Genomic DNA, 11,076 nt, shown 5'->3' on the forward strand with positions numbered 1-11,076 from the left:
GCCCATTAAAAGCAAGCAATTCCTCACTTCCTTGGTAGGAAAATAAAGCAAAGCTTAAAAATAAATAAACTCTCTCTCTCTCTTGCCCACACATCTACTTTTCCGTACGTTGCTGCCACGTCAACATTTCGTGATTTGCGTCGCATTTTCCGGGCCAGTCCGTACGGCAGCACCACATCATCATTTCAGTCGGGTTTTCCGCAGGATTGTCCATGCCAAAAGGGGTAGGTGTGTGTACAAGGGTTGCCACGTCACTGGGTTGTGACATACCCTCCTCTTGAAAGCATTGTAATCGTCCTCGATTACGTCTGCAAAACAGACAGAAGCCATAAACTGTCTTAGTAGACACTGACTGTTAGTACCGACGCACTAGGAACACACATCTAGCACATGTACCAATCGACAGGACATCACTTGACATCACAGGATATCACATGACAAATCACATTCAACATTCATTCGGATCTCATACCATGATTTATCGGCAACGCAATTAGCAATCGCATCTAGCTAAGGACCTCGTAGATGCCCGATTGACTAATCCCTATTGCAACCATGTCTATCGAGATCATTCTGACCAAAATGCTACTGTCATTTTGTCTATCAGTTCCTGCACTCAAACAAGTCAAGAACAAATCAGTATCATATTATTGGGAATTCCAGTTCATAAAGTCATACAGTAGAATATTGTCAACTCACAGTATCCCTGAAACTCAAAGAGACATCAGTGACTTCAATATCAAAAATCGAGGCAATATGTTGACAAAGGAGTGGAGCAACTCCCCTCTTGTGCATACCCACTGCACCAGATTCCGCCCAAGCTGAGTTCAGGGTTCCATTTGGAATAGGCTATGCTAAACCAAAAGCTTCAAGGTAAAGATTCACAATCTGAGGAGTATCAGCTAGGTCCTCTTCCATCCACTTTGCATCCAATGTAGGATAGTTCTTGAATTTAACCAAGAACTGCCTTATCACTTTACCCTTAATCGTTCTGTCTTTATGTGCCAATATGTGTTCTGGAACAAGGATCTCCTCGTTTTCTTTCACTTCGGGTTGCTCATCAGACTCCCCACATCGCCTTTAAAAGGCTTCAACAGACTCACATGAAAAGCATTGTGAATTCTCCAAGTATCGGGCAGCTTCAGTCGGAATGAGACATCATTTATCTTTTCAGAGATCTGGAAAGGTCCATAGTATCGCATACTAAGCTTTGGAAAAAGCCTCTCCTTTCCCTTTTTCTTTCTGAGGCGTGCCTTCTCAAAACATAAGAGCACCCAATTGTTCTCCTTCAATTTCAAATCGCGACGATGGCGATTTGCTGCCTTTTTCTCTCTTTCTTGAGAATTCTGCAAAGCCTCGCGGACCTTGGCAAAAGCCGTGTCCAAGTCTCGCGTGTACTCATCGGCTTCAAAAATCTTATCTTTCGTGCTTAGGAAGGGTGGAACCTTTGCAACACCTTCAATAATCTCACATGGCGCCTTCCCCGTCGAAGAGTGTATCGTGTTATTGTAGGCAAATTCCACCAAAGGTAAATACTTTTCCCATTGAGTCTTCTGATCGGAGATATAAGACTTCAATAAATCTAGTACCATTTGAATTAGCAATCTCTGACCACTCTGTGACCATCGTGACCACTCTGTGTTCTCGGGAGATCAAAAATGAAATCCATTGCAATACTTTCCCAGGGGCGGGTGGGTATGGGTAAAGGCTGTAACAATCCCTGTGCTTTATGCTTGTCAAACTTGACCTTCTGGTATACCAAGCAACTGCGCACAAAATCGTCCACATCCTTCTTGAGTCTCGGCCAAAAGAAGAATCTCTCTACCCCCTTTCAAGGTGGTAGCAATGCCGTGGTGGTCCGTAAAAGGTGGACAGTGGCATTCGGTCATAACCTTTTCCCTCAACGGCTGTGTAACGCACAACATGGTTTTACTTATCAAGTAGCCATCCCGAATGGAATATCCCGCTACCATCTCCCCATTGCGTATCCGAGTGAAAATATTTGCAAAATCTGTATCTGTGGCATACTGATCGACCATATCCTCGAAGCTCCTATGATGTATCGCGGAAATCGCCAGAACCAACGGCTTCCGGGACAAAGCATCTACCACCACATTCTTCTGTCCCTGCACATGGACAATCTGGAAGTGAAACTGTGACAAGATGTTTGCCCACCGCATGTGCTTTTCTGATAGCTGCTTCTGTGACAAGAAGTAGCGTAAACTCTGATGGTGTATGAAGAGAGTAAAATCTGCTCCGAGTAGGTAATGTCACCACTGAGTAAGAGCATGGATAACCACCTAAAGCTCTTTCTCATAAATCTATGTTGTCAATTCCGGCCTTGAGAACAATCGGCTCTCATAGGCAATGACATGGCCTTCTTGCATTAAGACCGCACCCAGACTACGACCACAAGCATCACAATATACTTCAAATGACTTCTGCAAGTCCGGCAAAGTCAAAACTGGTTCTGTAGTCAATTTCTCTTTCAATGTCTGAAAGGCAGTCAACCTCTGTGGGTTCCCACGAGAAAGGGACTCCTTTCTGCGTCAACAAATGCAAAGGGGAAGCAACCTCTGCAAACTTTCTGATGAACTGCGTGTAGTACGAACACAATCCCAAGAAGCTTCTAACTTCATGGACATTCTTCAAATCGGGCCAATCACGGATAGTCTCTATCTTGGCCGGGTCCATCTGCACTCCTGCTGCTGAGACAATGTGTCCCAAAAATTCACTTTTCTTTGCATTAATCACCAACTTGTGATCTCGTAATGCCTAAAAGACCTGTAGCAGATGTTCTCTATGCTCTGCCTCATCCTTGGAGAAAACAATGATGTCATCAAAAAAAGTGCCAACAAATAGTTTGTACTCTCGAAAAATCTTGTCCATCATCTGGTTAAATGTCGCAGGAGCATTGGTTAGGCCAAAAGGCATCACCAAAAACTCAAATAACCCAAAAGTCGTCCGAAAAGCTGTCTTGTAGACATCTTCCGACGCGATTCGGATCTGATGATATCCACTCTTCAAGTTGATCTTGCTAAAGCACGAGGATCCCTGTAGTTGGTCAAGAATATCATCGATCCTAGGAATCGGAAATCTGTTCTTGATGGTGATTTTGTTGAGAGCTCTATAATCGATGCACATTCTCCAAGATCCGTCTTTCTTCAAAACCAACAACACTGGAGAGCAGTACGGTGAAGTACTAGGTTGGACAAGACCCTTTACCTCTTTCACTTGGTTCATAATTTCTTCATTCTGGGCTCGGCTCACACGGTAAGGTGGCCGGTTCGGTGGTGTGCTTCCAAGTATCAGATCAATGGTATGATCCTCAGGACGTGCTGGTGGTAACTCACCTGGCAGCCCTCTGAAAAGCAATCGGCATGAGTATGGAGAAAATCTTGGCGTTCTTTATCAAGTTCAGACATATTTGTCCTATTCTCATCATTCAATCTCTCAAAAAGATCGAGTAAAAAAACAGACTGGATTTCATTAATTTTGAAACGGCCGAAGCCGATACAATAGGGGTAGACTCGCCCTTAAGTTTTACATCAAGTACAATAGTTTGGCCCTTCTCTGTAGTCAAAGTCACTTTTCTCGTCCGATAGTCGACCACGGCATTGTTCTTATGGTACCAGGGAATTCCCAAGAGGACATCGCAACCTTCCAAGGGCATTATGTAGAAGTCCTCATGCCCCAAATACCCGTGACAATGCAACCGAAGTTTGCCAATGACAGGTGTAATGGCTACATCCCTGCCGGGTGCGGCTAGAACTGCCTCTGCTAGTGGTCCCATCCGATCGGATGTTATCTCGAGCCGCGCCGCCAATTTAGGTGAAATGAGCTATATCAGGTAAGGCAAAAAGACGACCAAAAGTTGGCCTTGGCTCCTCCATCAAAGAAAATCAGGGCTTCTTGGTCTTTCACTTTGCCCCAAGCTCGGCAAAGTTCTGTACTCTGTCAGTACCCATGCAATCTAGAACCAGTCCTGCTTTCATCTTGCCTTTTTGTCCACGTTCCTCAGCTGCTTTCGAACCCTCAGGCCTGTCTTCATCCTTGTCGTTCTGTTCTTTCGGTGCCTTTTTAGGGCACTTCGCGGAGATATGCCTAGTTTCCCCGCATCCAAAGCACTTCCCCTCTTTGATGTAGAGAGCTCTCTCTCAAAGAGTAAGCTTGGGTCGTGCATCCTTTTCTTTCTTTTTTGGGTTGCTCTTCCTCTTTCTCGTTTCATTGTTCGAAGTCTGTTCGGTCCTTTGCGTCATGATTTCATCTGTGGGGTAGGTCAAACGGCCTGAATGAATGGCAAAACCCCATTTCGCATGACTCATCAGTTCCTGAATGAAATCTGACTTTTGCTCTAAGCAGTGATCTCGGATCTCTATAGGAAGTCCCAAGGTAAACCGCTCAATCTGTTCTTTGAACGAGATCTTCTTAAATGAAGAGGCTGGTAGAAAAGAGCTCCAGAATCTCTCGCAATATGCGTCCAATGTATCCTTCTTGGTCATCCGAAGATGGTTCCAAGCAGTTCGTATGTCGCGTTCGTACTCTCAAGTCAGCCAAGAAGAAATAAAAAGCCTTTTAAATTTCAGCCATTTAATTGGCACTGGCTTGTTCAATAGAAGCGTGGACCACCAAGTTCGAGCATTTCCCTTGAAGTTAGAGGTAGCCCTCTGAATCTTGGAGTGCTCCCAGTAACGCCCTCCAGAGAAAGCTATGTCAAATTGTTGTATGAAGGCCAAAGCCTTCGAAGCATCTCGATATCCAGAAAACGTGTCAAATTTAATTGATTGTCCACCTTCTTTGAACTCTCAGGCTTTCTTGCTTTTATCTTCCAAAAAGTCATACTGGTTGGCTTTATAAAAATTCTTCTTCTTTGCATAAAAGCTGCTGTCGTCAGAGTCCGAACTATCCGAAGACGAGTCCTCTGTAGAACTGTCAACAACTGGGCGAGATTTAGACTTCTTTGCCTTTTTCTTGCCCTTTCCAAAGCTTTGCTTTTTGCTTTTTTTCTGTCTTCTTCGCTCGAGTCAGAGGAGCTAGAAGAACTGGGTACTCCTTCAAATCGAACGCGCTTCTTCTGCTTTCTTGCCGATGCAAATGCAGACTGACGACCCAAATAACCCGGGAAGTAGTTCCTTTCTTCTGTTTTTTGTCGTGCTTTTCTGCTTTGTTTTGTGTGTCAAAAAGCCGTGCATCAACCACCTCTTCTAATTCTTGCTATGTAAACATCTTTGGAGTAGGAGGTTTCTTGAGTGCCGGTTTGAGGGGTGGTTCTGTGGTTTGCCGCCACTGTGAGTGCACCTCATCGAAGGAGGTCTGGCTCATAAATTTTGCAAAGTTCGGGTCCTTCGCAAAATTTAGCATCATCTTTGTTGCATCGTCGATCAATCGTCGACACTCCATCTCTTCGAGCTCCGCCTGAGTAGGCCGAGGCGGGCCGTACTCCTCGCATGAATCTTCTTCGTGATCTCTTCCCGCATCTCCGGATGCAGAGGAAGTCAATTGATCTTTGTCTGAATCCATAAGTGCCGCGTAAAAAGGATTGGATTTCCCAGTAGAAGAGAAATTGGCCGTGCTCTGATACCACTATAACAAACTTAAACACTCCCAAGTCAAGATTCTACCGCAACACGACAAGAATTCACTTCAAAACAGTTCACAGTTCACAATTGATTCGACATGGCCCGGCGGAGTTCGTGCCTAGAGATATTGGTGCCCCTTTCGGTATTTCTTTTTGTATTAATCTGCAACTCAAAAGTACAAGGGAGCGGGAGGCTCTCACTTCCAGACTCTGCGTCCAAATGCTCTGAGAAGTGGGAAGCCTCCCCACACTTATAAAGAGATTACAAGGGATGCCAAAAGCAGAGCCCCAAAAGCTGCACATTAAAAGCAAGCAATTCCTCTCACTTCCTTGGTAGGAAAATAAAGCAAAGCTTTTAAAAAAATAAACTCTCTCTCTCTCTCTCTCTCTCTCTCTCTTGCTAATTACGTAGATGAAAAGCTGCCCACGCATCTGCTTTTCCGTACGCTGCTGCCACGTCAGCATTCCGCGATTTGCGCCGCATTTTCTGGGCCAGTCCTACGGCAATGCCACGTCATCATTTCAGTCGGGTTTTCCGCGGGACTGTCCATGCCAAAAGGGGTAGGTGTGTGTGTACAAGGGCAGCCACGTCACTGGGTTGTGACAGCACATGCGCACTCTCACATGGTATCAGAGCTTTAGGCTCTTCATGATCCAAGGCGCTTCACATGCATGAGGTTCTTCTCCCACGATCAGATCAGCCAGCGTTTTTACACCAAGAGGGGGGCACCATCAGTTGGAGTCTTTTCATCGCGGAGACACCCTTCTTCCCTTGCGTTTTTGCTGGAGAACACCAGATTTGCATTCCCCACAGCAAGCGCTAGCAGCAGGACAGTTTTTCGTCGCTGGAAAACCCTCTGCTCCACTTGCATTTTCAACTTTTTGGGGCTGAAATGCCAGTGTTTTTTGGACAGCAGTGAAGCAGTTTTGCATTTCGGTGCCCTGACCTGGCTGGAACGCCGTTTCGATACGGTCAGGGGCCGTTCCGCCCGTTTTTGTTACTGTGCTGGGCAGTCATGCCACAGATGAGCGGATATAATTGGGAGAGAGCTTGCAAATAGGAGACCCGATCAGAGCATCAAGGACGGGGCTCAGGGGGAGTGGCAGTTCTATTCAGGGAGGAGTTGCGGCCATTGATACATATAGCACGCAAGGATGAGCAGGCTAGGTACATGTGGGTGAGACTGAAGGCAGAGACAGGCAGATATCTCTACATTGCTATTTGTTATTTCCCTCCTAGTACGTCAGCATATGCACCACTAGAGGACAATCCCCCTTTTCTATTTACAACATAGACAATGTGGTTTTGTCACATCCTTGGAGGACAAGGAGAAGTTTCAATGAGGCACTTTTGTCATAGACACTGGTTTACCCTTGAGGATAGAACATTGTTGTGGCTCACCTCTTGCAGAAGTTTACAGCAGGTGGTTTGGCCTGTCATTGTTAGAACCCTTCAGCTCAGACGGGTATCGTGTATTTGTTGTTTCATATTGGCTAGTTGATTAGATGTTCTTCATCAAAGGCAGTCCAGTACTGGAGGCACATGAGCCTTTTAGGCTTCAAACTCTGGCAAGCCACTGTTTAGGCGGGGAATCCCGCTAGGTCATTACTCCAGTTTTGGGTTGTTTTTGGTCTTGTTTATCACTGGTGAGCTAGCTCTTAATCATGGATTCTGATGGATTATCCATTGGGATCAGGCTTTCAGCCAATACACTCAGTTCCATTCACAGCTCAAGGGCTACATTAAAGAAATGTTGTTTGGTATGCGAAGCGGTTGGAGAGAGGCTGTCAGGGATTCAGCTTCTAGACTTCCTCAGAGCCGCCTTTCTATTGATGCCTATTTGTGATTGTCTCTCCATTGGGAAGAAGGTGCTACAGGGTTCAGTTTGAGACATCGGATGAGTCTAGTGTAGCATCGGCACGGAGTCCCCTCAACTTCAGCTGAGCTGATTGTTACTTGTACAGATGCAGGGGATGGATCTAGCTAACCTCGGCGAGGATCTTGCAGTTACAGCTAGGTTTCTTGACTATTGCTAGAGTTTCAACCCCATATCACAAAGGTTGGCAGTAGTATTGGTGTTGCTTTGGTGAGGGTGGTGCATCGTTGCTGTATATACCCCCACTCTTAGACTGATTCTTCATCCCTCTCCTCCTCAATTCATCTGTCTCCTTGCTATTGATGAAGAAGATACACAGCAGTGAGTATAACCTAAATTAAACTTGACCATAATCGACTAAAAAACGTATGTTTTTCCCTAATGGTAACTTACTTAGGTTTTATTTTGAAGCATAATGCTACACAATGCTTGTAAGATGCTAAAAAATTAGCACCTCGTTTTGAGTTGGCCCGGGGCTTGGAATCAAACTATGTTTTCATACTACAAAACTCTTTGCGTTTGACTCTGAGGTGGTGTTTGAAAAAAGAGTTCCAATCCTGTCAAATAGGTCTCTTAGGATTGTTTTTTTGGCGTTAATAAGACCACTATTCTCGCTCATGTTTTTTTTATCTTCTCTAATTAGGCTACTATTGATGTAAAGCTGTTTTTATTGTTTGCAGGCTTTCTTCAAGGATGCTAAGCTAGGTTTGAACTGTGTGGGTGGAAATACGGCAACTTCCGTCATGAAGCTTCTAAGGTGAGTTTCTGATACATGGTAAATAGGAAGTTTTACTCATTTATCAAGTTTCTGAACTGTTGAAGGGAAAATGGAACAATGGTGACCTATGGAGGTATGTCCAAGAAGCCTATCACTGTATCAACATCTGCCATGATTTTTAAGGTGGATCTTAAAGTCTTTCGTCATCGTCTTAAAAAGCTTGTTAATGTTAATGAATGGAACAAGCTTACTTTCAATAAATTTGAGATGTAGGGCATCGAGTTGAAAGGTTTTTGGCTGCAAAAGTGGGTGAACAATCATCCACCAGCTGATTTAGCAAAGATGATAGATTACATACTTGGTTTAGTTCATGACAAAAAGCTCGTCTATCTGTAAGTTTCTCTAAAACAGTAGAGAATTGTGATTTTTTACATTTCCTTTTTCTTTTGCAAAGCAGCAGCAAACGAGCCACTTTTGATTACAGGTACTTAAATTTCTTCATCCTATCTAATGAGTTTTGGATGTCTTTATGTCAGGACGGAACAACTACCGTTTATAGAGTTTCGTAAAGCTTTGGAGAACGCTCTTGGTATGCATGGGTCTTCAATCAAGCAAGTATTGACATTCACATAATCGGAAGAAAACATGAGGGATTTGCAAGGAATTATATGTTACTTATGATTTTGATATGCATACCTTGAGAGATCACGGTGATGGTGTTTGATATATTTGATGTATCGCTCTCATAGCTTTTCTTGATGGGAAATGATGAGTGTATATAAAACCTTTAAGTTAGATACCCAACTGAACATACAGTATTGCCAAAGGCTTTTAACAAATAAGAGCTTGGGAGCAATGTTCAATTAAGTTTTTTAGGAAGTCATTAATGCGACAGATTTGAAATGGATGTGCAGTTTTTAAAAAGCTCTCTCTCTCTCTTAAGTTTTTTAGGAAGTCATTAATGCGACAGATTTGAAATGGATGTGCAGTTTTTAAAAAGCTCTCTCTCTCTCTTAAGTTTTTTAGGAAGTCATTAATGCGACAGATTTGAAATGGATGTGCAGTTTTTAAAAAGCTCTCTCTCTCTCTCTCTCTCTCTCTCTCTCTCTCTCTCACACACACACACACACACACACACACACACACACAGTTGTATTCTATTTAAACCACATCACAAAGGAGTTTACTCCAAATAGAATTGCTTTCTTGTAAGGAGTCATTGTATTTAAATTTAATACTTTCCAAGTTTGTTGATTGTGTTGTTATCTATAGTATATTTGTGTCCATGAGGTCAGCTCATGCTATGAAGTTCAATGTAGGGCAGCTTTTATAGTTACATTGAATGCATCTGGCTCAAACTCCTTTTGGTTGATTTGGGTGTTGGACATCTTTCAAGATCGGACTTAGTCTTCAATAAAGGATGTCCTCAATAATAATTAGAGGGGTGAGAGAGCATGGAATTGTGTCTATGATGTTGTCTATGGAGACCAATTGTTGGCCTGTTCATAACATCGAATTGTTGCCGACTTTCAAGAATTGTTATTATTTTAAAAGACTCACGATTTCAAAAAAAAAAAAAAGAGTATACAATATACAGAGTAAAAACACATTTGCAATGCCCCCATGGCTTCACAATCATCAACGATTGTTGTGAGTTTTCTCAACTCTCTCTCTCTCTCTCTCTCTCTCTCTCTCTCTCTCTCGCGCCAAAGACAGTAGTAGGTACGGCACGGTGGCATATATTTTGCGAAAAAGGAGCGGAAATGTATGCATAATGTGGTGAATGTATGCATAGCGAGGATCAAAATGTGGTAACTACCACCGTACGCGTAGTGTGGCTCAGAGGAATAGTGAAACAATGTCACAAAAATAGAACAAGCGACCATGAGGAAGCAAAACGACAAGCACGACCCCCTCGAAGATGCCATCCAAAAATGCAAAGAGAAAATGCAAGCGACCATCAACAAAATCAATTGTAATCTCTTATGCACGATAAAGACACTTGAGGAATGGGTGATGGCGCAAGATGAGGAGATTGCATGACTCAAGAAGGAGCTTGAAGAGGTGGGCTCACAAAGTGCACTCGAAGAAGGGGAACTTCAACCATTGGCAATGGAAGAGCTCAACACCATAAAAGAGCAAGTGCAGGTCATCAAAGAAGGGGAGGAGCAAAATAAAAAAATGACAATTTCTTGGGTGGTTAATTAAAAAAAACACAAAAGAAAGTGAATGAGGCCGAGAAATTTATTGAGGTCACCAAAAAAGGCAGAGGCAAAGAATCAACCCCCACTCCCACACCCACTATCATTAACTGACACTAGCAAAGGAGCAAAGAAGGCCTTACATGTGAGGATTACTGGCTTCAAAGACCAAGATAATGTTAAGGAAGAGGTCAACGAACTCATGTTTATGATGGGGGTTATTGAGCCAACACATACAAATGCTTGGCGAGTAGGTAACAAGCCCGGGGCATTCACCATGGAAAACTTGCCGCACCATGTAAGTGCAAGAGAGGGGTTTTTTTACAAGTTACATAAACGTATAAGTTAGGGGCAAGCCCTCAATAATTTATCTCCCAAGCTTAAAAATAAGGGAGGGGGGTATCATATTTATGGGAGGGGAGAAGCGGAGGGAACCTGACCGGGGTTGATTATTTGTAACGATTGGTCAATGGTGTGCACTAGAACTTGTACAAATTTTGGGGAAGTTTTTTATTAGGTCACATATCAAATTTTACATCAAGCCGGTCATAGATAAGGGTTGATTTGGAGCAGGTCAAGGGTTGATTTACACCAGCTTTGGATGGGTCAAAATTGGATGAGTAGTTAGAGTGCAGGCTGATCGGGCACATAGTTTGAAAATCAAACTAAAATACATTGAAGGTACATCTAGTTACCAATAGA

The 11,076-nt window shown here is 43.4% G+C and overlaps 1 protein-coding gene across 1 annotated transcript in view; it reads left to right on the top strand.

The window, feature by feature from the left end:
• Positions 1–9,080, top strand: part of LOC147440457 (Polyketide synthase, enoylreductase family protein) — a 77,940-nt gene extending 68,860 nt beyond the window's left edge. Inside the window, exons 7-10 of the mRNA XM_086530198.1 lie at positions 8,136–8,212; positions 8,278–8,356; positions 8,447–8,565; positions 8,710–9,080. Of these exons, the coding sequence (XP_086386324.1) occupies positions 8,136–8,212; positions 8,278–8,356; positions 8,447–8,565; positions 8,710–8,806 (372 nt within the window). The 3' untranslated portion in view covers positions 8,807–9,080. The remainder of the gene's footprint in view (positions 1–8,135; positions 8,213–8,277; positions 8,357–8,446; positions 8,566–8,709) is intronic.
• Positions 9,081–11,076: the final 1,996 nt, after the last annotated feature.

Source organism: Adiantum capillus-veneris, chromosome 15 (assembly GCF_014529385.1).
Source record: "Adiantum capillus-veneris isolate H3 chromosome 15, ASM1452938v2, whole genome shotgun sequence".
In the NCBI taxonomy this organism is placed as follows: Eukaryota; Viridiplantae; Streptophyta; class Polypodiopsida; order Polypodiales; family Pteridaceae; genus Adiantum; species Adiantum capillus-veneris.